The following is a 25,009-nucleotide window of genomic DNA, read 5'->3' on the forward strand; positions in this document are numbered from 1 at the left end:
AATATGTAGTACAGTGCAAAGGTTTCAGTACTGGGGCTGATTGCTGTTGATCAATGATGCAAAGCCTTTTAAAATAACTTTTCTCGTGTTTAGTTTACGTTCATTAAATATGCATCAGCACATTATATGAAGCTAATTGTCCTTCGGATTTTGAACGCTATTACACAGGTTGGATCCCAATTAAATCTGAATGTATTTTACTTACCTGGCTAGATTATTTGTTAACATACTCTATAGTGTCCTTGAGTTTGTAGATTTCTAAATCCATTGAAGGAAATATGTATGGAAATTAGGAATCTATGCTCACCAAAGTGGTTTATTATTTCAAAAATGTCAAATGTGCACAAACTAAACATTTTTAATAATTATTGGGGTTTGAATTGTATTAACTCGAATAATGAATTCAGATTTGGAATTCAGATACAGGTATTAGGTGTGTTTGCTTTGGTTACAGGAATATTCCAACATTTATTTACTTGTGGTTTATTTACAAACTAATGCTGTGAGGCATCACATTGTGTGTCTTACCATGATGCAGTAGGTAAAAACACTTGGCAACACAGTCTGGTCCTGTTTCTTAAAGTCCAAGGACTTTTTAAATCATGTTATTTCCTGCCAGTTAATTTCAGTAGGTCTGACAATTATGGGTACCTGTTTCATACATGAAATCCCAGTCTTGTCAGGTTATTTTAAAAGGTAAAAATGTTTTGATTTCCCCCTCTTATTTATGTCTGTCTTCCCTTGTAATTCCCTTCCTTTCATTTCTTCATATATTTTAATTTATTCCTCTCAGTATTTGTGATACCAGACTTTCAATATGAATTGTTGGAGATGTGCACAATTGCTCATTTACTCTATTCACAAAGTTCCCAAAGCTCTTTTTGTCTTCCTTTGTCATGAGCAGTTTGCAGAAAGATCCAAAAGCTTGATCATCCAAGACAAGTCTAATTAGCGGTAAATGGCATTATTTATAAACTTTGCATAATTACATCCTTAAAATGTCGAAGTTTTAATGACCTGCAAACCCAGAATGGTATCAGGTAGATACTAGGTCCCTTCCAGAGAAACTTTACTTTCTTCTTAATGTACTGATAAATGAATGGCTACCAACAACTTTTAAAGTTTCAAATTAAATTTATTATCAAAGTATGTACATGTCATTGTATACTACCTTGAGATTCATTTTTCTGCGGGCATTCATGCAGAATCTGCATGTACATTAAGGAAAAGTGTTTCTGGTCTTGTATGTGTTAATTGAATCCTGAGTTGAGAGTGCTCTCTAAATTTTTAGGAAGTTTATCTGCTGGGTCAAACCTATTTGTCCATCCCTCATACCCCCCCCCCATGATGCTTTATTCCCAATGTTCCCATCTGCCTTCCCTACCTACCCCCACTCCTCCTCTCCAATTCCACCTTCCTCTTATCACATTCCATCATCTTTCAGCCGATTGTCACTTCCACATGTCATCCCTGGCTTCTGGCTCTTCCCACTGTCCTCTCCCCCATGTGCCTATCACCCCTCAGCACCTGTATCCACCTATCACCTGCCAACTGAAGGGTTTCAACTTGAAACTTCAATTATTAATTTCCCACCATAGATGCTGCCTGGCCTGCCAGGTCTAGAGGGACCAGATGAAGGGTCTATCACCTGCCAGATCAGAAGGGACCAGATGAAGGAGCTACCACCTGCCAGGTCTAGAGGGACCAGATGAAGGGTCTCAACTTGAAACGTCAATTATTAATTTCCCTCCATAAATGTTGCCTGACCTGCTGAGTTCTTCTAGCATTTTGTGTAGGTTGCTCAACGTATTTTTACTACCAGCATTTACACAGCCATTGCTGGAATGAGCTGGTCATATTATGTTAGTAATCAGTTTAGCCAGACAGTCCAGTCATAAACAAGCACATGTTTACAGTAAAGATCTTTGCAGTGTTGAGTGTGCATATTTTAGTAGTGGTTTAATTACTGAAAAAATAAAGTTAGTTCTATTCTGTCATGGGGTTCAACCTTGACAGCTTGATTAATAGGTTAATTCGAACAATCCCTTTGTCCTCAGATCTAATAGTGATGTCCACCTGCCTAGACTTAGCTGCTCCAGATATGGAGAGTCTGTGTTGCCGGCTTAAAGTACCGCTGACTCCAGTCTGTTGGCTGCACTGTCACCGACCCCTGAAGCCACCATGAAAGCTCTGATGATTCTAAACGTTGAGGGTTTTTGTGGATGGCTAGTTGTTCAGTAGAGAACTTCCGGTTAGCGCTCCTGCACATGTGCAGTGTTACAAGAGAGGATAGGAAGTGTTGGGGATTTTTGTTCCTGAGAAACATTTAGAAATAGCAGTGCTCACAACAGTAATGCTGAAAGGACATTGGGGGCCAGCAGGCCAGAATAGTTACATTCACCCATGGGTATATTATGAGGGATAAATGCAAAGTTCAGGACAGTCCAGAGCAGTATGGTGTATTGTTTCTGACATTCAGAGATGTATAAAGGTCATAAAATTGGAATAGTTAAAAACACTGGGCTAGATTATACTACTTTTCAATTGGTATCTCAGTAGAGGTTTGGATCATGGTAGTGGGTCTTTGAAGAGGACAGAGGCAAACAGGCAATAAGATATTGGTAAATCTGACTGCTACTGTCGGATCCTGCTGCTTTTGGAATCCAAGTCAAGAATGAGGAATAGAACTTTAAAAAAAACACAAAATGCTGGCAGAACTCAGCAGGCCAGACAGCATCTATGGGAGGAGGTAGTGACGACGTTTCAGGCCAAAACCCTTCATCAGGAGTGAAGTAACATGGGATGGTCGAGGGGGGATAAGAAGTGGGGAGAGGGATGAAGTAGAGAGCTGGGAAGTGATAGGCTGGAGGGAAATGGGCTAGGGGGAAGGTGGAGAATTATGGGAAATAAAAGAGAAAGAAAGGTAAGGCTGGGGGTGGGGGGGGGGGAGAGATTATAGTGAGGGGGGAAAAAGAGAGAGAAAGAGAACCAGACTAAAATTATAGATAGGGATGGAGTAAGGTGGGGGCAGGGGTATCAACGGAGGTCTGTGAGTTGATAAGTGACTATAATACCGGGTCTGGGTTAGCGTGTGATCCAAAAGTTTCAGGGTATGTGACTATAATACCCGGTCTGGGTATGGAATAAAACTTGTTGCTTATAGTCGTTTTTTGTGTTACAAGAGCAAAGATGGGGGTAGAGAGGATAGAGAAAGAGAGCAGGAGACACGGGTGAACAAAGGTGGTTTGGCCGTCTCATACCGGACCACTGATTAACAGTAGATTCCATTGAAGTTCCAACAGATTCAAGCTAGATTCAAGTAATGTGACACCTGCCACTGAAACCAAGAGATTTCCAGAAAAATAGAGACAATTCTACAGGCCAATCCAACACTAGAGCTCTTAGACTTGTCTGAGGTTCCAGTGGCGCAGTGCTGACAGTTTAACTTTGACTGCATTTGCTGGCATGTGTATGGTGCAAGGAATTGTATGTGATGCTCAAGCATGATTTGCTTTTTAAAGGAAAATCTAAAATATCTAAAAATGCTGATTACACACCACTAAAGTGAAAGTTATTAAAGAGTAATTTGCCATCCACTTTTTTCCAACTCTCGCCTTAATTTGGCCCTCATTCTCAGTATTTGCACTATTTGGTTTGATAGGTGGTTTATCAGCAATGGGAACCTCTGCAAGAGTTCATGTAGTCCAATGGCAAAGTGAGCAGACAGATTTAGATTTCTTAAGACTGTATTCTGCAGAGATTTGGCCAAAGAAACACAAAGACGTTTGCACAAAGTTGATGCCATGAACCATAGATTTCAAAATCTCCACTTTCTATTGTGTGATCTGTCAAGCATAAGTAAACTGTTTGGGTGCTATTCATCTCAGAGAACTACATTGGTACTCTGGTCTCCAAATCAATCAGTGCCCAACTCTAGACATTCTGGATCACTTTTTAAACCCTTTAATGCACAAGTTTTACAGAAAGGCGGGGACTTAGAAATTATTTCATAAAACTACAAAGACAAATGTGAGCTTGAAGTAGAGCAACTTTGAACATATATTTAGGTTGTTTGGAAAATTTAACCTGTGATTTCTTTTTATTGTGAGATTATCGTTTTCACTGATGCTTTTTCCTGGGATATAAAACTACAGTAAACGTCATCAGCAGTTGTATAAGGCGCAAAGTCTATATATGGTATCGTTTTTACTTCATTGGTCTGAGAAATGAGAGTCACATTGAGTATATAACTTCCCTATGACATAGTAACATAGTATTTGTCCTATTGAGTCTGTGCCAGCTCGCAGAGCAATTCCATCAACTGTATTTTCCTAAAATCTATTCCATTTCAATCAGCTTCACCTTGATCCTTAGCACATCCACCTAGTTGCAGTTAGTGGTGATCCTCTACACCTGAAGGTGCAAGCAGGGAGTATGAGGGCCGGCAAGTTGGTGAGCCAGGAGTTTGAGACCTGGAGTTTCGGGGGTGTGTCATCGCCTGCTGTGGGAGTTGATACAGAAGACCAAAGTCCGAAGTTTGATTGGAAATCCGGAAGTCGGAGTGTGATGGCCAAAGCCTGGAGGTGGGAAGCCCGGAGACCAGTCCTGCTTCAATGTACTCGTGATAAATGAATCTGACTCTGAATTACCCGAGGAATAATTTATAGCAGTTACTTTACCTACTAACCATCACGTCTTGGGACTCATTGGATACTAGAGTAACCAGGGGGAACAACAGAGGGACAAAGAGAATTTGCAAACACCTAAGAGAATGGGAGCTCAGAAACAAATACAGGTCTCTGATGCTGTGAGGCAGGATCTCTCCCTGTTGTCCCACAGTACACAGAACAAGAGTGCATTGCTAATGAAAAAGGTGGCAGTGATCAGATGTGTTCTGATACTCGGTGTAGCTGGAAATGAGGAGTTAAGCAGGTAGGCTGTTGCGCTGATTTGAGACCCACCTCCTCAGAACTGTTAAAGACAAGCTGTTTTAAAGAGAGCATCTGTGGATAGAGGGCACTGCTGTTGAAATGAAAGATCATCTTCACATGATCACACGACTGGTATGTTCAGAGGTCAGGAGGTCCTTCCTATTGTAGAGCTTTTCAGGTATTTCCCCACAGAAGGTCATGACCCTGAATTGTTCTAATATACTTTGCAGTTCATGTGCTGAGAAAAATTAAATAATTCGTTGGCCAAATATACATCAAATTTTCATTTGTACAGTTCTCAAGATCTGGCAAGACCAGAATTTATTCTCCATCCTTAATTACCGATGAGCTACCATCTTGAATGGTGGCGAAAAGTAAACACAAAGTACACTGCAGATGCTGTGGTCAAATCAAGATGTACAAAAAAGCTGGATGAACTCAGCAGGTCGGGCAGCATCCGTTGAAAGAAGCAGTCAACGTTTTGGGTCGAGACCCTTCGTCAGGACTAAAGGAGGGGGCAGGGGCCCTATAAAGAAGGTGGGGAGAGGGTGGAAGGTGCCAGGTGAAAACCAATCGGAGGAAAGATCAAGGGGTGGGGGAGGGGAAGCAGGGAGGGGATAGGCAGGAGAGGTGAGGAAGGAATCTAAGGGGAAAGCACTATGGGTAGTAGAAGAAGGCAGAGTCATGAGAGGTGATAGGCAGCTAGAAGAGGAGACAGAGTGAAGGTGGGATGGGGGAAGGGAGAGGGAGGGAATTACCAGAAGTTGGAGAATTCGATGTTCATACCAAGGGGCTGGAGACTACCCAGACGGTATATGAGATGTTGTTCCTCCAACCGAAGTTTGGCCTCATCATGGCACTAGAGGAGGCCATGTATGGACATATCCGAATGGGAATGTGAAGGAGAGTTGAAGTGAGTGGCAACTGGGAGATCCTGTCTGTTGTGGCGGACGGAGCGTAGGTGCTTGATGAAGCGGTCCCTCAATCTGAGTCAGGTCTCGCCGATGTAGAGGAGGCCGCACCGGGAGCACCGGATGCAATAGATTACCCCAACAGACTCACAAGTGAAGCGTTGCCTCACCTGGAAGGACTGTTTGGGGCCCTGAATGGTGGTAAGAGAAGAGGTGTAGGGACAGGTGTAGCACTTACGCTTGCAGAGATAAGTACCAGGTGGGAGATCTGTGGGGAGGGACGTGTGGACCAGGCAGTCGCGGAGGGAACGGTCCCTGCGAAAAGCGGAGAGGGGTAGAGAGGGAAATATGTCCTTAGTGGTGGGGTCCTGTTGAAGGTGGCGGAAGTTGCGGAGGATAATATGCTGGATCCGGAGACTGGTGGGGTGATAGGTGAGGACAAGGGGGACACAGAGGATGGGGTGATCCTTCTGTTGAAGATGCTGTGTTGGGGAGAACGTGGGGGAAGGGGTAGGAGGTGATGTTATTCCAAGATAGAATAATGCGCGATTTCCATGGAACGTACCAGTGGTAGTGATTGAATGTACCTGAAGTCCTTGTCCTCCTTAGTAGTGAAGGTCATGAGCTTAGTTGAAGATGGTGAAGTGGTCATGGTGAATTTGTAGAGGGAATGAATATTTTTGATGACACTCTTCAAGTGAATTGCTTTCTCCTTGATGGTATCAGCCTTTTGAGTATCATTGGCCCTGCACATTTTCAGACTTGTAAACAGCAATTCAGCATACTCCTGATTTGTGGACAAAATGGATGGAGTTTGAGATGAATTGCTCACTGCAGGGTACCTAGCCCTAAAGTATTTTGTAGCTGGTCCAGCCAGTAGGTGGACATTGGTGACTCCCACTGGGAGTGACTTAAAAATCAAGTGTAGGTAGTTAAATCACAAACAAGAGAAAATCTGCAGATTCTGGAAATCCAAGCGACACACACAAAATGCTGGAGGCCAGGCAGCGTCTATGGAAAAAAGTACAGTCAACGTTTCGGGCCGAGACCTGAAAATCGTCAGCTGTACTCTTTTCTGTAGATGCTGCCTGGCCTGCTGAGTTCCTCCAGCATTTTACGTGTGTTGTAGGTAGTTAAGCTCTCTTGGAGATTGTCATTGTCTGCCACCTTTGTGAAGCAAATGGTATTTTCACTTATCAACATGTGTAAATATTATCTAGGCCTGACTACTTGGATGAGGAGGAATTTCTTTAGTCTGAACCTGGTGGATCTATGGAATTCATTACCACAGACAGCTGTGGAAGCTAAGTTATTAAGTATACTGAAAGTGAAGGTTGATATGTTCTTGATTAGCAAGGGCGTCAAAGGTTATGGGGAGAGAACAAGAGCAGGGGGTTGAGAGTGAAAATAAATCAATCGTGATGTTTGGCAGAGCAGACGTGCGGCTGAATAGCCCAATTCTGCTCCTATGTCTTATGGACATGGAGAATCCTCCAGGGAAGCCTCTTTGAGAACATGGATTCAGTATGTTTGCACTTTGGGGAAATCTTTTGGCACAAGCAGTTGCCCATGAGAGCAGAACAGGTTAGAAAATGCCACCCCCTCTTAGTATGGGTGAGCTTCTCGATGTGGCAGAGATCAACAACAGCCGACTGATCCTGGGTTTGGAAGGTGAACGTGGTTGTGATCTTGATCTTCCCACACCTCCCCCTCCCCCTTTTTCACTTGGCTAAGCAATCAGGGCAAAGAAGTGAAGTTACATTTAAAATCCCAAGAGGTCACAGATTCCAGAGGAGACAGAGAATGGTATTTGAATGTTGGCAGTTGGAGGGGCATTATTTCAGGAGCAATGGTGTTTCTAAAACTTTGTTAGAAAACAGAACTTTTTTTTGGACTTGAGGTTGAAAGTTCACATTGCAGATGCATTTTGCACATTGCACAATTTTTAGTGTCACTCTGGGAGGAGTTTTAACACTACCGAAGAAATGCTAGGAAGTATGAAAATCTCACTGAAAGATAAATCATCTTGTATTTCCTGACAGGTAGTTTTTTCTAAAAACTCAAAAGTTTTTCAACACTGCCTTGCTCCAAGTTGTCAATTTTCCGCAGAATTTTGTTCAGGATCTGTGAATATATTTCTATCCCATCACTTGTTATTCCATCTTTACATGAAGATCTGTGTAATTCTAGCCTTTTCAGTTTTCACTTTAAACTTGTATGAGATGATGTTGCTTGTGCCACCTTTCTCATTACAGTAATTCTTGCGGCTATTACGCTGTGCATTGTTTAATGAATGAACAACACCATTTCAGAATGTGGTCTGATTTAATGTGCCACATGCTTTAAAATTGCACAATACAATTTATCTGCAAATTGCCTTTGAACTACGTACCTGATAACGTGTTGTCAGTCCTGATTTGTTCACCTGTCAATATTCTTGTTAATGGCTTTATGCCAACGAGAGAATATGAGCTTGCATTTCAGTTACACTTAATTATGTTTTTCGGGATTTCCTAAAGCTCTTCATTTCAAATAAATCATTTTGGAAGTGCAATCATGTTATCCAGGCAAATATTGCGATTAATTTGCCCAAGTTCTGCATGCAGTAAATCAGATGAAGAGCCAGTTAATCTGATTTTGCTTAAGGGTAATTGTCAGCCTGGTAAAATCTCCACTCTTCTTCAGTGAGAATTATGGCAATTTTTATGTCAGTTCAAATGGGCAAGTGGGGCTATTTAAATATTCAAAAGGCAGCATGTTTAAAAGTTTAAAACGGTCTCGTTACAAAACTAAATCTTAATCTTAGATCATGTGTCTTTTAATGTGGTATAAATCCATGGTATATAGCAGCTCAGTTCCCGCCACTGTCTGTACATTCTTCCCTTGACCACGTGGGTTCCCTCCAGATGTCCCTGTTCCCTCCTGCATTCCAAATCATATGGGTTAGTAAGTTATGGGCATACTCTGTCGTCACCACAAGCATGGTGACACTTGTGAGCTATGTTGGTCATTGACACAAATGTCGCATTTCACTGTATGTTTCTTAAACTTCCTGTAAGATGGCGACACATTCGATCACAGTGGCTTTTACAGGGTCAACCAAAGGTGTTATTGTCCCTTTTTAAATGTATTTTTTTTACTATCGCAAGACTCTGCTGGACACCAAGAACTTCAAATACTGCAGGCCTACCCCATCAGCGAGTTGCTCATTGGCAGAGAAACAGAAGGAACTGGACGGTGCAGATCACGCTGCCTACGTCAGAGGCATCGGACGAGTAGGTGCGCAAAGCCAGTGGGCAGTCTGACAGCGAGTGATCGTCTTAGTTGCTTTTCATTGCAAGACCCCGTTTGGACATTGTTAACGCGGAATGCTGCAAGTCCAATTCACTGATTTATTGGCGGACAGCGGTGGGGCTGTGTGGTGTCGGTTATAGCAAGGACTAGAACTCAAGCTGCGGCGTTGCCTGTTTACAGCTGCCCAGGAGAAAGGTGTTAGAGTCTCCAGCTGAGGCGGTTATGGCGTGACATTGTAAATGGAGTTGGTGCTGCCCCCACCCAGTGTTCGCTTGGCAGAAAACAAGCTGTATTGTGTTTGACTGCAGACTTTTGCAACATTCATGGACTCAGGGACTTGGACTATATTTTTTTGTGTGACTGTTTTAGTGATATCTTATGTGCTTTGCTATCTTACATGTGCTCTATGTTCCTTGTGCTGTGCGTGATTGTTGGTACTGTGTTTTGCACCTTGGCCCCGGAGTAACACAGTTTCATTTGGCTGTGTTCAGCATATTCGTGTATGGTTGAATGATAATTAAACTTGAACTTGAATGTGAACTGGATGTTTTGTTGTATATGAGACAAATAAAGCTAATGTTTAAAATAGACTTTGAAGTGCGGTTGACTCATAACGTCCTTCACACTTTCCAAACTTAATTACTTCTGCACTAAATGTTGGCATTGCTAGCATTCTGTGAATGAATGAAAAATAAATCTAGTATCAAATTTATTTTCCAAAACGAGTTTAACTGAGACATATATCCAGTTAAGATTCTAAAATAGTCTTGCTGTGTTAGTCTGTTTGCGGCAGAGACTGTGTTTTCTATTTCTCACTACTCAGAGTATTTCACAGCTATAAAGGATGCTCGGAGTGCTTTGATTACTGTTGTCAGACTTTAAATAACAGTAAGTATTCCCTACAGAAAAATAATGTAGACGTCACTTCTTTCTTGGGAATTAAGGGTGTTGTTTGTTTTGTAAGGGTGTAGCTTGGTGGGGTTTTGAGATAATCTAAAATGTTCCTGAAGAAGGTTCATGCACAGACACTTACATTGTGTAGATAATTTCAAAACCAATACTCACATCTACCAAGGAAAGCACATTCTGTGGGTTCAATATCCAGTGCTCCATCTTCTCCAATGGTGAGAGTTCTGGCAATTTCCTAATCAATTTAGACATACGATCAATTTGTTTGACCAATCAATTCACCACTGATTAGGGTTAAACATTTGACATTGTCTGGTTCAGCCTGTTAGTCCAGTTCCACGGGATGAATACCTGTGTTAGCTGACCATAGCTGGAAATTTGGGCAACCCTTTTCCACTGACACACACAGACTGAATGGCTTCTTTCTGCTTTATGATCCAGTGAAGTTAGCAGGATTGACTGGGATGTGTGTAACTTTGATACACGGGTGACGCTAAGCAGTCTGTCCTGTTTTGTTCAGCAGTCCTATACCAGCTTCTAGGTGTCGGAGTGGAGAAGTGCCTCTACCAAAGGTGGTGTAAGACACTCCTTCCCTCCTCTAGCCTGCAGGTCACCCTGGGGCAGGGTGTAGCACCTGCTTAGCTCCACAATCTGGGTCACGTGAAGCCATGGGAGCAGGTGGTGCATATCACGAATCCTGGTTATGCAACGACTGACGTCAGGCAGAAATTCTGAGGAGTATTGATAATGGCTGGGGCCACCGGTGTTGTGAAGACACTGTCCAGAAGAAGGCAATTGGCAAGCCACTTCTGTAGAAAAAATTGCTTAGAACAACAATGGTCATGAAAAGAACATGATCACCCACATCAGATGACACAGCTCATAATGGATGATACAATTAACCGCTAGATCCATCTTCCTCTCACCCCAACCCATCCCTCTCCACTGACACTACCAGCCTCCCTCCCCCCTCTGATCCCATCTCTCATCCGTGCCGGGTCTTTACCATTCCCTCCGACCTTCAACTCTCTGAGGCAGAGCGCTCTGTCCTCAGTAAGGGCTCAGCTTTGTCCCCCTTCGCCCACACCTCAGCGAGTTCTGCGTACGCCATGACGCTGAACTCTTCTTCCACCGGCTCCGTCTCCGAGCTTACTTCTTTGACAAGGACTCTCCTACCCCCACCGATGACCCCTTCTCCCATCTTCAGCCCTCCTCCTCTTCATGGACACCCCGCTCTGGTCTTCTGCCTGCTCTGGATCTCTTTATTGCTAATTGCCGACGGGACATCAACCGTCTCGACTTCACTGTACCCTGTTCCAATTCCAACCTAACTCCTTCCGAACGTTCTGCTCTCCGCTCCCTCGGCACCAATCCCAACCTCACTATAAAACCTGCTGATAAAGGGGGAGCTGTTGTTGTCTGGCGTACTGACCTCTACCTGGCCAAGGCACAGCGACAACTCTCTGATACCTACTCTTATTTACCCCTTGATCATGACCCCACTAAGGAGCACCAGGCCATTCTCCTATACCATCACCAACCTTATCAGCTCTGGGGATCTCCTATCCACTGCCACCAACCTCATAGTTCCCACACCCTGCACTTCCCGTTTCTACCTCCTACCCAAGATCCACAAACCTGCCTGTCCAGGTAGACCTATTGTCTCAGCTTGCTCCTGCCCCCCAAACTCATTTCTGCATACCTTGAAACTGTCTTATCCCCCCTTGTTCGTGACACTTCTCATGCTTTGAATTTTTTCAATGATTTTAAGTTCCCTGGCCCCCACCGCCTTATTTTCACCATGGACGTCCAGTCCCTATATACCTCTGTCCCCCACCCGGACGGTCTCAAAGCTCTTCGCTTCTTTTTGGATTCCAGACCTAACCAATTCCCCTCTACCACCACTCTCCTCCGTCTAGCGGAATTAGTTCTTACTCTCAATAATTTCTCCTTTGGCTCCTCCCACTTCCTCCAAACCAAGGGTTTAGCCATGGGCACCCGTATGGGTCCCAGTTATGCCTGCCTTTTTGTTGGCTTTGTGGAACAGTCCATGTTTCAAGTCTATACCGGTATCCATCCCCCTCTTTTCCTTCGCTACATCGACGACTGCATTGGCGCTGCCTCCTGCACGCATGCTGAGCTCGTTGACTTCATTAACTTTGCCTCCAACTTTCACCCTGCCCTCAAATTTACCTGGTCCATTTCCAACACCTCCCTCCTCTTTCTTGATCTTTCTGTCTCCATCTCTGGAGACGGCTTATCAACTGCTACCTACTATAAGCCTACAGACTCTCACAGCTACCTGAACTATTCCTCTTCCCACCCTGACTCTTGCTATCCCCTTCTCACAATTCCTCTGTCTCCGCCGCATCTGCTCTCAGGATGAAGCTTTTCATTCCAGGATGAAGATGTCTTCCTTTTTTAAACAAAGGGGCTTCCCTTCTTCCACCATCAACTCTGCTCTCAAACGCATCTCTCCCATTTCCTGCACATCCGCCCTCACCCCATCCACCCACCACCCCACTTGGGATAGGGTTCCCCTTGTCCTCACCTACCACCCCACCAGCCTCCAGGTCCAACGTATAATTCTCTGTAACTTCTGCCATTTCCAACGGGATCCTACTACCAAGCACATCTTTCCCTCCCTCCCTCTTTCTGCTTTCCGCAGGGATCGCTCCCTACGTGACTCCCTTGTCCACTCGTCCCCCTCATCCCTTCCCACCGATCTCCCTCCTGGCACTTTTCCTTGTAAGTGGAACAAGTGCTACACCTGCCCTTACACTTCCTCCCTCACCACCATTCAGGGCCCCAGACAGTCCTTCCAGGTGAGGCGACACTTCACTTGTGAGTTGGCTGGTGTGGTATACTGCGTCCGGTGCTCCCGGTGTGGCCTTTTATATATTGGTGAGACCTGACGCAGACTGGGAGACCGTTTTGCTGAATACCTACACTCGGTCCACCAGAGAAAGCAGGATCTCCCAGTGGCCACACATTTTAATTCCACGTCCCATTCCCATTCTGATATGTTTATCCATGGCCTCTTCTACTGTCAAAATGAATCCAAACTCAGGTTGGAGGAACAACACCTTATATACTGGCTGGGCAGCCTCCAACCTGATGGCATGAACATGGACTTCTCTAACTTCCATTAATGCCCCTCCTCCCCTTCTTACCCCATCCCTGACATATTTAGTTGTTTGCCTGTTCTCCATCTCCCTCTGGTGCTCCCCCCCCCCCCCCCACTTTCTTTCTCCCGAGGCCTCCCGTCCCATGATCCTTCCCTTCTCCAGCTCTGTATCACTTTCGCCAATTACCTTTCCAGCTCTTAACTTCATCCCACCCCCTCTGGTCTTCTCCTATCATTTCGCATTTCCCCCTCCCCCCACTACTTTCAAATCTCTTTCTTACTTTCCTTTCAGTTAGTCCTGACAAAGGGTCTCGGCCTGAAACGTCGACAGTGCTTCTCCTTGTAGATGCTGCCTGGCCTGCTGTGTTCCACCAGCATTTTGTGTGTGTTGTTTGAATTTCCAGCATCTGCAGATTTCCTTGTGTTAGATCATTTTGTGATGTCTTTATCAAAATCGGCTTTATTGTCACTGTCTTATACAATGTGAAACATAGAAATCTACAGCATATTACAGGCATTGCGGCCCACAACATTGTGTCAACCATGTAACTGTAACCCCTGGGTCGCCTCAGGCATCGCTCAAACTCGTTCTAGTCTAGGGGGAGCAGCCTTCGGCCCCGCCAAACTGGGTAATCAGCTGGTGTGGATGCTGTGTGATGTCCCCGCCTCGCCCAAAAACAGACAGTACACCTTATGCGATTAAATGAGTACAATTTATAAAGATTACTATAACTAAGCGATTACTAACGATACAGTATATATGAAGAAGAAAAAAAAAGAAAAGGCGCCAAACTTATCAAAGTCCAAACCACTTCGTGCACAACCGTTGGAGCTTAATTACTGACGTTTTCTGGCCACCATTCGATCCCCTCCAAACTCCTCGACTCGCTGCCTGGGACCAACCACGGTGGTCGACCAGATGCTCCACACTCCTCTGTCTCTGTCTCCTCTCATCCCCGAAAACCTTGGGCCGGGGACCGTTGCCCAGCTTCCAGCATCCCGTCCTCTCTCTCTCACTCCATCGCGCCGACTCCCCAAAATCCCCACCAACAATCAGTTTACAGTCCCAAACAAGCTTCCAGCATTTATCATAACAAAGACGCTAGCATTCCTACTATTAACACAGGCGCCAGCATTCCTACTTTTAACAAAACAAAGACGCCATTTTGATTACATACATAGTAACAAAGAAAAAGAAACCCCCCGTTACATAACCTACTCTACAAGATTCCTAGAATTTTCCTACTGCATAGCCTTCTGTTTTTCTGAGCTCCATCTATCTATCTGAGAGTCTGTAAAAGGCCCTATTGTATCCGTCTCTACCACCTTCACTGGCAATGCATTCCACGCACCCACCACTCTCTGTGTGGAAAAACTTACCCCTAACATCTCTGACTTGAAACAACTGAAATTGTTTCATGAGCACGCGAAGGCACAGTTTTAAAGTGCTTGGAAATAGGTACAGAGGGGTACGTTTTTTACGCAGAGAGTGGTGAGTGCGTGGAATGGGCTGCCAGCGATGGTGGTGGAGGTGGATAAGAGACTCTTGGATAGGTACATGGAGCTTAGAAAAATAGAGGGCTATGGGCCATTGTGGGCCAAAGGGCCTGTATTGAGCTGTAGGTTTTCTATGTTTTTAAATTAGTTGTTTCGCAGCAAGAGTACAGTGCAAAGTCATTAAAATAACTATATATTACAAACTAAATGAATAGTGAAAAAAATGCAGGTAATATTCATGGGTTTATGGTCTGTTGGCGGAGGAGAAGAAGCTGTTGCTGAATCATTGACTGTGGATCTTCAGGCTCCTGTACCTCCTCTCTGATGGTAGTAACAAGAAAAGGGGTTGCCCCAGATGTTGAGTGTCCTTAAGGAGGATGCCATCTTTTTGAGGCACTGCTATGGTGGGGAGGGTTGTGTTGTGATGGAACTGGATGAATTAACAACCCTTTGTAGTCTCTTGTGATCCTGTGCATTGGAGCCTCCAGACCAGGCTGTGATGCAGCCAATCAGAATGTTCTCCACCATACATCATCAGAAATTGCCAGACACTTTGGTGACATACGAAATCTTCTCAAACTCCAAACCAAGTGGGTCCAGGGTCACTGAATCCAGGCAGCTTCCCTTACAACATAACATCTTGGTGAGATGCATTGTGTTTGCATGGCAATCCTGTGGGCGTCGTTACTGCTAAAAGCTTTTTATTCTAGATTTATTTGATTTTGGAACAATAAACCAATGACGCATTCATAAATTCTGTTGTGGAATTTAAAATTTACAACTCCAGTTTCCAGGCCTCTAGGTTATCAGCCCAGTAAAATAACCAGACTTTGTGTGTTCAGCAACGTCGGAGTGCCAGCTGTGCTTGTTTCAGGCTTAATTAATCTTCTCTAAGGCTGGCATTTTTCTTGGCCATCTGCTGAAATCAGAAGATGGTGAGTCAGCACCCCATATTGCCACCTACTGTGTTTTTTTTGTGCCCTTAGCAAGGCCAATTTCTCTCGAAATTATTTTTAAGTTAGTTGTTGCCCTTTGCACGAGCTTGTAATGGACTCAGGTGCCTGGAACCCAAGGTATCAGCAAACAAGACTCCAAGTGGTACAGAACAGTTCAGTATTTAGCTAACTGAGTGTACACTTGCAGCAGATAAAATCACTTCTCCCCTTTTTCTTTCAAGCAGGTTAGGCTCGAAGTGCCATGCCCACATCTCCCATTGTTCCCTTCTATGCAAGAGTAGGTTCAAAGTCATGAATGACTGTTTTATTCTAGCCCTGCAGAATGAGCCACTTCACTGCATAAACAACTCCTTCCTTGCAGCTGAATATAGCCACGGGGTTGTGTGTACCCAGGTGACCTTGGCAACTGTCGAAGAGAGTGCAGATTGGTTTTCTCAGTAAGTTCTGTGATAAAGTGTAACCATTAATTATTCCCTTGGAACGGAGATACCTGGAAATTGGAATGCAGCAGTAAACACGAACATTGAGCAGATCACGATATGGCTCTCTGCTCTTGCATTTACTGCCTGCCGTCTTTTCTCCGTCGAAGTTAATGGGTGGATAATCCGAGAAGTGGAAAAGCAGTGAACTGCCATACGGAAAGGATTTCAATTAATTGCCATTTAATATCCTCAGTTTTTCTCAAATGCTCTTCAGCCAATGGACTACTTTTGAAGTATAATGTAAGCAGAAGGTACAACTTCCTGAATCAGTAACAAGAAAGTTTAATGATTAGAAAGTGACATACTGCTTGGGTTGAATTTCTGATGTGTATACCTGGTAAGATTGACAACACAAAGTTCAGATAGTTTCTGTGGAAAGGAACACCGTTGACATTTCGGGCTGAGACCTCTCATCAGGACTGGAGAGGAAGGGGGACTAAGAAGGTGAGGGGGTGGTCGTTCCTTTCCACTCCTGGTGAAGGGTCTCAGCCCAAAGCATTGACTGTTTGTTCCTCTCCATAGCTGCTGCCTGACTTGCTGAGTTCCTCCAGCATTTTGTATGTGTTGCTCTGGATTTCTGGCATCTTGTGTCCAGATAGATGGCCCAAAAATTAATCTCCAAATAATGGTATCACTTAGCCATGCCAGTAGGTTTGTATTCTGCCTTCATTTTTTTCTTCTTCCATTTTGATTGTATGTTTTGTGCTATTGAACAGGTTGAATTTCTAGGCAGCTTATTTCATGGGGTTGCAATGAAAAATGAAGACAGTGCTCCCCTCCCTATGGAAAATAAAGCAGCGTCTCACGGACTGCATTTATTTTATCCTCACAATGTATTTGCCGGCTGGTGGTGTAGTGGCACCTGCACGGGACTTTGAGGTTAGTGGTCCCGGGTTCAGATACGGCTGGCTCCTTGCACACTTTCCGTCTGTGCTGCTAGCAATTTGGCCTTGTAAAAAGAAAAAGAGAAATGCTAAAGAAACGGCAAGGTTGCTGCCCCATGTGCCACAAGGCACAGGGAGAAACAAAACAACGTATTACTACAGTGTGCAAAAAGACAAACAGGTAACTTCCTGTCTTCCTTCACTCAGTATTTTGTTACTGATCTACAGTACTGTGCAATAATCTTAGGTACCCTAGTTATAAACATGTGTCTAAGAGTTCTGCACAGTACTGTATCTCAAAGGGATCGCATCTCAAATTTAATTCCGTCTGCCTATTAGTGAATCTTTGCGTCTTGCGCTCTCCTTGTTAACTGTCTTCGTGCCTCTGTATAACTAATCCGTCAGGTTTAGCGACAGTCACCAAGTAGTGGTCAGATGAAAAGGAAGAGAGTGAGCATGACATCATCTGGTGTATACTCAGAAAGGCTGTGATATCAGACTCCGGGAATCTCGAAACTCAATTTGTCTTCGTTTTGCTCATTTCAGCTTTGAGGGAGCATGTACTTTTTTTCCATAGATGCAACCTGGCCTGCTGAGTTCCTCCGGCATTTTGTGTGTGTGTTGCTTGTAGACGTGCCATTTGTTGTAGACTGTGTTTGGGAAGGGGTCTGCCCTGCGGCCTGTAACTGAAAGTCACTGCGATGTTGATTTATGGCATAGAAGCTATTCAGGTGATATTAGTTATGTGAGGCAAATTGAAGCCCAACCATAGTTCAAAGACATGGCAAAGTGTGGGAGTGTGCAGAGTTTCATCCGGTTGTACATTTCAGTACAGTACAGTGCCTGTTTAGGACCCTAGAAAAGAAGCAAGGCATAGTTCAGAGAGAACAGGAAGCACGATTGCTGTATCATGTACTGCATCATGTTATTAGGTACCATGGGCCATTACCCTTGGAGCTTGAGCCAGTAATGTGGGAAATTCAAAAACCAAGTGCCCATTTGGAAACAGTGCAGTCCATGCCTTCATCACACAAATACTCAGTGACCACATTATTAGGTGCAGGAGCACGTGGAGGCTTTAGAGAGGGTTCGAAGAGGTTTACTGGGAAGCTCTCTGGATCACAGCATATGAGCTATAAGGAGAGGTTGTTAATGTCGGTATAGATGGGGAAACTCAGCTGGAATCAACTTAGCAGGGTTGAAATATTGAATACTGAAGGCCATAGATTTAACGTGAGAGGTAGGAAGTTTAAAGGGGATGTGTGGGGCAAGTTGTACTTTAGGCATAGATTGTTAGATGCCTAGAAAACTCTGCCAGTGGTAGTAGTGGAAACAGACACAATAATGGTATTCAAGAAGCTTTTAGATAGGAAGATGAATGTGCAGGGAATGGAAGGATATGGCTCATTTGCAGGCAGAAGAGATTTAGTTTAATTTGGCATCGTGCTTAACACAGACACGGAGGGCCGAAGACCCTATTCCTGTGTGGTACTATATTGTTCTATGTAATTTCATGGCATACACGCAGGAGCCACCTCATTCGATACCTCCTGTACCTGGATGTATGTCTGTGGTCTTCTGCTGCTGTAGCCCATCCACCTCGATTGTGCTGTGGGTTCAGCGATGCTCGACCAAACACCACTGTGGTTATGTGTGGGCTATTCTGCTGTCACCTTCCTATTAGCTTGAACCAGCCTGGCCGTTCTCCTCTGACCTCTATCATTAACAAGGCATTTTCAGCACAGAAATGCCGCTCACAAGATTTTGTTTTTTGTGTAAACAATTTATCTGTAAACTCGAGGCTGTTGTGCATGAAACTCTCAGGAGTTCAGCAGTTTCTGAGATCTTCGAGCCCTCAACAATCATTCCGCAGTCAAAGTCACTTAGATCACATTTCTTCCCCATTCTGATGTTTGTCTGAACAACAATTGAACCTCTTGACCGTGCTTTGCTGGCGTTTATGCATTGAGTTGCTGCCACTTGACTGGATGATTATAGATTTGTATTAACAAGCAGGCGTACCTAACAGTGGCCACGGAGTTTATAGCTGGCTAACTGAGAGACCGATGCTGTCTGCTGAAAGCAGGTGGGCATTGAAAGACTTTGATTTTTTAAAAAAGTAATCCTGCAGTACTGTGAATCACTTTGTGTGAAAGTAAGTTGGGGATCAGTTGTTGATTCTCTGGCTGAACACTGTAATAGAACGTAGAAATCTATAGCACATTACAGGCCCTTCAGCCCACAATGTTGTGCTAACCATATCACCTATTCTGGAAACTGCCCAGAACTACCCTACTGCATAGTTCTCTTTTTTCTAAGAGTCTCTTAAAAGACCTTATTGTATCTGCTTCTATCACCCACGGCAGTGCAGTCCACACATTCACCACCCTCTGTGACATCCCCTCTGTACCTACTTCCAAGCACCTTAAAACTATGTCCCCTTGTGGTAGCCATTTCAGCCCTGGGAGAGTCTCTGGCTGTCCATGCAATCAGTGCCTCTCATCATCGTATACACATCTATCAGTCCACTTCTCATCTTCCGTCGCTCCAAGGAGAAAAGGCCGAGTTCACTCAGCCTATTCTCATAAGGCATGCTCCCCAATCCAGGCAACATCCTTGTAAATCTCCTCTGCACCCTTTCTATAGTTTCCACACCTTCCTGTAGTGAGGTGACCAGAACTGAACACAGTCCTCCAAGTGGGGTCTGAAATGCACTGAAAACTGAACTTACAAAAGGAACAATGCTCCCAGTAAGTCAACGAGGGTAATATGTATTAACATGGCACCCTTCACAACCTCAGGGCATCCCGAAGCGCTCTGCAGCCAATGTGCAGATAGTCATCACTGATTTTAGCTCAATTCTGATTGATGATGTGATTCTGATGGCAAAAGAGATTTGGGTTGTCTAAAGATGAGTCCCGCAGTGCCTGGATCAACAATTGGACGTGTGGTCATTAGAAGTGTGAAGCTACCCCCTTGGCCAACATGTGACCAACCAGCATAATGTTGAGGTGTTTAGCAATGAGAATGCTGCTCTTCCAAAGAGAAAACAACCTCCATTATTTTATACAATTGAATGTAAGAATACAGTATTGCAAAAAATTCATTTCATCCTTGGTTGTTTCTGGTGTAGAAATTGTGCTACAAGGTAATTTAGTAATTGGCCTCTGGTTGAGTCTTTGCCCAGCAGAACATCCTTGTGTAATCTGACCCTGCCTGAGCACTGCCCTTGGAGAGTGAGTAAGGACACTGCGTTGTTGTCAAGGGCACACACACACAAAAAGCTAGAGGAACTCAGCAGGTCAAGCAGCATCTATGAAATGAATAAACAGTCGACATTTGCAGCCGAAACCTTTCTTCGGGACTAGAAGGGAAGGGGGTAGATGCCTGAATAAAGAAGTGGGGGGAGGCTAGCTGGAAGGCGATAGGTGAAGCCAGGTGGGTGGGGTAAGTAAAGGGCTGGTGAGGAAGGAATCTGATAGAGGAGATTGGACCTTAGGAGAAAGAGCAGGAGGAGGGGACCCAGAAGGGGGTGATAGGCAAGTGAGAAAGGACCAGAGTGGGAAATAGAAGAAGAGGGGAGGGACAGGGAGTAGATTTTTATTACTGGAAGGAGACATCTATATTCATGCCATCAGATTGGAGACTATCCAGGCGTAATATAGCGTGTTGCTCCTCCATCCAAGGGTGGTCTCATCTTGTCTTTACCAATGTAGAGGAGGCCACATCAGGAGCACTGGACACAGTAGACAACCCCAGCAGATTTGCAGGTTGCTTCATCCGAACTGTTTGGGCCTTGAATGGAGGTGAATGGGCGAGAGTAGTACTTTGGCCACTTGCAGGGATTAGTGGGGACTCGCAGGGGGAGTTATCCCTGCAGAAAATGGAGGGGGCGAGATAAAGTTATGTTTGGGTGGTGGGATCCCTTTGGAGGTGGCGTAGGCTGCAGAAGGTGATGTGTTGTGTGCTGATGCTTATGGGGTAATAGGTAAGGACAAGAGAAACGCTATCACTGTTAAGATAGCAGGATGATGGGATGAGTGCGGATGTTCCGGAAATGGAGGAGATGCGGGTGAGGGCAGCATCAATGGTGGAGGAACGGAAACCCTGTTCTTTGAAGAAGGAGAACCTCAGCCGGCTCGACCTCAGCGTTCCTCACTCCTCCTCAAACCTGTAAAGCAGATCTTCCTGGTGGCCAAAGGTTTTAACTCTGATTCACGTTCCTGTTCTGACACGTTGGTCCGTGGCCTCTGTGTGTGCTACGAAAAGGCACTTTGAGGGTGGAGGAGCAACAGTTTGTATTCTGTCTGGATAGCTTCCACCTTGATGGCATGAATATCGATTTCTCCTTCTGGTAAAAAAAAAATTCCCTTCCCCACTCTGATCCCTTACCTCTTCTCACCTGCCTGTTAGCTCCCCCTGGATACCCCCCCCTTCCCTTTCCTCCTATAGTCCATGCTCTCTCCTATCAGTTATCTTCGTCTTCAGCCCTTTACCTTTTCTATCCACTTGGCTTTGCCCATCGCCTTCTTGCTATCCTCATTCCACTTGTCCCACCTCTTTATTCTGGCATCTTCCCCCTTCCTTGCCAGCCTTGAAGAAGGGTTTCGGCCGGAAACACAAATTGTTTATTCATTTCCATCGATGCTGCCTGACCTGCTGAGGTCCTCTTGAATTTTGTGTGTGTTGCTTTGGATTATCAGCCTCTGCAGAATCTCTTGTGTTTGCAAAGTGCATACATTAATTCTTGTGTAAATAAGCCTAGATCCATTTCCGTAAGAAGTGTGGAGGAACTCTAACACGAGGAAATCTGCAGATGTTGGAAATCCAAAGCAACACACACAAAATGCTGGAGGAACTCAGCAGGCCAGGCAGCATCTACGGAAAAGAGTAAACAGTAGATGTTTCGGGCCGAGACCCTTCATCAGGACTCTGTAGTATTATTTTACTAATAACATTGTTTTCTAGAAAGTCACCTTCTGGCAGTTTTGAGAGTGATGGAACAGTGTTTGGCCTGATTGTGTCTTTGTCTGCTCTGCCTAGGCGGTTGCATCATTAAATGTCATTACCTGTTTTATTCCAATTAGATTAAACACCGTGTTGTTCAGAACAACTCTTTATCTACCATTTCAGTTATCTTTCATCATTCATTGTCTTTGGAATATCTACAGAGGTGTTGTTTGTTTGAGTGTAAAGTTATACTGAGTGGAAAACATTTACTACCTGGACCTCCTTCCTAAAGAGGTAGTGAAGTAATAACATCACACAAGATATCAAACAGCACCCATAACAGCTATTTCAATAAAGTATGGGTCTATTTTTGTCAAGCTCATGTTGGGTAGAATTTTTTTGTATTCTAGGGGAGAACGTAAAAACATCTTAGGCAGACTCCAGCATAATTTGGCACTCATTGACAAATCAACTCTCAGGTTGACTTGACTTATACCGCTGTTTCTCAGTGACTCATGTTGCAGTTTTCCAAGTTTGGATGAGACCTAAGCAAGTGGATCTGATGGCATTGGAAACCAGTTTTGGAATTAGTTGGCTTATCAACAACCTGAGTTTTTAATCCCCTTTATTTATAATATCACTAACTGTCACAAAGAGGCAGAATTTGATGGGTTGTTTAAGGTGAAATGGAGTGAGGGCAATGTCTGTGGTATCCCAGTGTTGGCGGACGTTGTAGCTTAGAATGAGGTATCAACAGTGACGAGGGAATACTAATTAAGTGTGCAGTGGACTGTCAGAGATGAGAGATTGAGTCCAAGGAAGCTGCATTAATGTCACACAAATGCCTAGCTAATAGAGGTCTGGAAGAGAAGAGAATTACAGACTGCCAAGAATGTCTTGGACCGTTAATCTCTGCATAATCAGTCTGCTGGTAGTTTAGGTATGTTGGTGGTTGGTGCTGAAAGTTATTAAGTTTAAATTTAATGTCACAGTCAAGTAGTCAAAACTCTGATCATCGCTAATCCAACTACTTGGAAATGCCTATCTGCGTATTTAATATGGTGGGACCTAGTTTTACACCCTCACTGGGCCATCCCAGGAAACTGGAATATTTATTGTTCTGCTGTGCACTATCTTCAAAGAAAGGTGAATTGTCTATGTTGGGATATTTTAGTTACAAGTTTTATTACTCAAAAAATATGTTTGTCTGGCACCGTCAAAGTCCTTGTTGTTCTAGATTTACAGAGGTTTATTCCATGAATTTGGTACTTATATTTTGAGAGAAAGCGTGGATAGTTTACAATGACCAATTAACCTACCAACCAGTGCATCTTTGAACTGTGGGAGGAAGCCGGAGCACCCAGAGGAAACTCGAGTGGTCATGCGGAGAACATGCAATCTCCTTAGAGGCAGCGGCAGGAAATGAACGCTGGCCGCCTGTAAAGTGAGGTTTTGTGCTAACCACTACACTATTGTGCTGGTCAACAGGGAAAACAAAGCTAAGAGCTGTATTAGAGGCTGCAAAACCTGTACCAGTGGTAGCAATTGAGTGGAAGAGTGTGCTGGGGAATGTGGAAGACGAAAAGCAAACTGGGCTCTGGGGTCAAGCTGCATCAAGTCAACAGTTCCTTTGCTTCCACAATGCTGCCTGACCTGCTGAGTTCTTCCAGCATTTTGTGTGTGCATGCCTCTGCATTAAAAACATCTGCAGAATCTCTTCTGTTTTATAGTTTGTTTTTGCACCTGATTCCATTACCTGCAGTCTCTTGTGCCCTGACTAGGAGATCCATTTTCAATAAAAGTGCAGGTCTCTGAAACAGTGATAGGCTTCAATAATGAAAATAGACACTTAGCATACATAAATATTGAAAATAAGGAAGTGTAGCAGCTCAAAATAAAATGTACTCTGGTGAGAACAAGGGGAGAAATATCTGTCAAATACTCCTTAGAGCCACCTGCTGGCATGAATATGTAATTGCACACCATTATCAAGACTTGCATGTGGCACCCAGGACTGTGAATGTGTGATTTTTAAAAGAGGGGGAGATTAGCCTTATTTGTCACTTTAAGCATACAATAAAATGCTTCATTTCTGATCTGATGATACGATAGGAGCAGCCAGCAAGTGATACATGCTTCTGGCACCATCATAGCTTACCCACAACTTGCTACCCCTATTCTTTGGAATTGGTGAGGAAACCCATGTAGTTTTTACTGGGTGTACGTACAAACTCCGGCAAACAGTGGTGAGAATTAAACCCGGGTGAAGCATTACATTATCAGTTAGAGCTGCTGCGCCACTCGCAAGGAGTTCTCTGCTAAAGGAGTTTTCACTGGAGTGTACCACATGGAAAAGAACATCAGCAGCCTGCTATTGTGTAGCACGTGGAGAAGTAAGAATGAGTGGCCAAGCAGAATGAGGGCGTAGGCGTGGAGCTCTTCTGGTGTTACTCATCGGTTGATGCTTTTGCTTTGTAAATTGAAATTCAATATATTGAGCTAAGCTTTGAGTAAAGTAGGTGTTTGTGAATCTATTGTCATTGAAGTCAGTGGATTAAAATTGAAAGTGACTCAAAGTGGTTTGAAAATTCCATTATGCATTTCTTAGTATTACACTTTCTCTCTGCCTATCCAACTATATCGATGACAACATCCAAAATGGAGTGATGTGTTACGCTAGCCATGCATTAGTTGACGTGGTGCTGCCAGAACAGATTAAGAGCATTCAGTGGTGACGACACTTGGCTTCAACGTCCTTGGGCTTGAGTTATCTCTCAGCAGCTCCTTCAGCCAACTGCCCATACGTGCATCAGATGAAGGACTGTCTTGTCTGTGAAGCTACCTCAGGTGCCCATTGTCTGGGCTCACATAAGAAGTAGTTAATTGAGGAGATATTTAGCAAGTATTGAGTTTATGGAATTGGATATCAGTAGTGTGTGTTTATGTCCTGAATTTTGATGGTATAATGGGAGGTAAGCATGGAATTGGTGTAAGGTGATGTCTTACTATGTATTACCTGACTTGGCACCATAGTAATTCTGGTCTTTAACGAGGCACCTGTTATCCTA

At 44.1% G+C, this 25,009-nt stretch overlaps 1 protein-coding gene across 7 annotated transcripts in view; it reads left to right on the top strand.

Moving 5' to 3' along the window:
* arhgap18 (Rho GTPase activating protein 18) overlaps positions 1-25,009 on the top strand; it is a 123,255-nt gene that overhangs the window by 45,341 nt on the left and 52,905 nt on the right. Inside the window, exon 1 of one of the 7 annotated variants that reach the window (XM_073057307.1) lies at positions 15,876-16,062. The exons of 3 other annotated variants lie outside the window; for them this stretch is intronic. In XM_073057307.1, the coding sequence (XP_072913408.1) occupies positions 15,917-16,062 (146 nt within the window). In that variant the 5' untranslated portion in view covers positions 15,876-15,916. Of the gene's footprint in view, positions 1-15,875; positions 16,063-16,096; positions 16,359-16,847; positions 16,987-25,009 lie in introns of those variants that run through there. 3 more of the 7 variants (XM_073057310.1, XM_073057313.1, XM_073057312.1) reach the window with 3 other exon arrangements.

This window comes from Hemitrygon akajei, chromosome 9, assembly GCF_048418815.1.
Source record: "Hemitrygon akajei chromosome 9, sHemAka1.3, whole genome shotgun sequence".
Taxonomy (NCBI): domain Eukaryota; kingdom Metazoa; phylum Chordata; class Chondrichthyes; order Myliobatiformes; family Dasyatidae; genus Hemitrygon; species Hemitrygon akajei.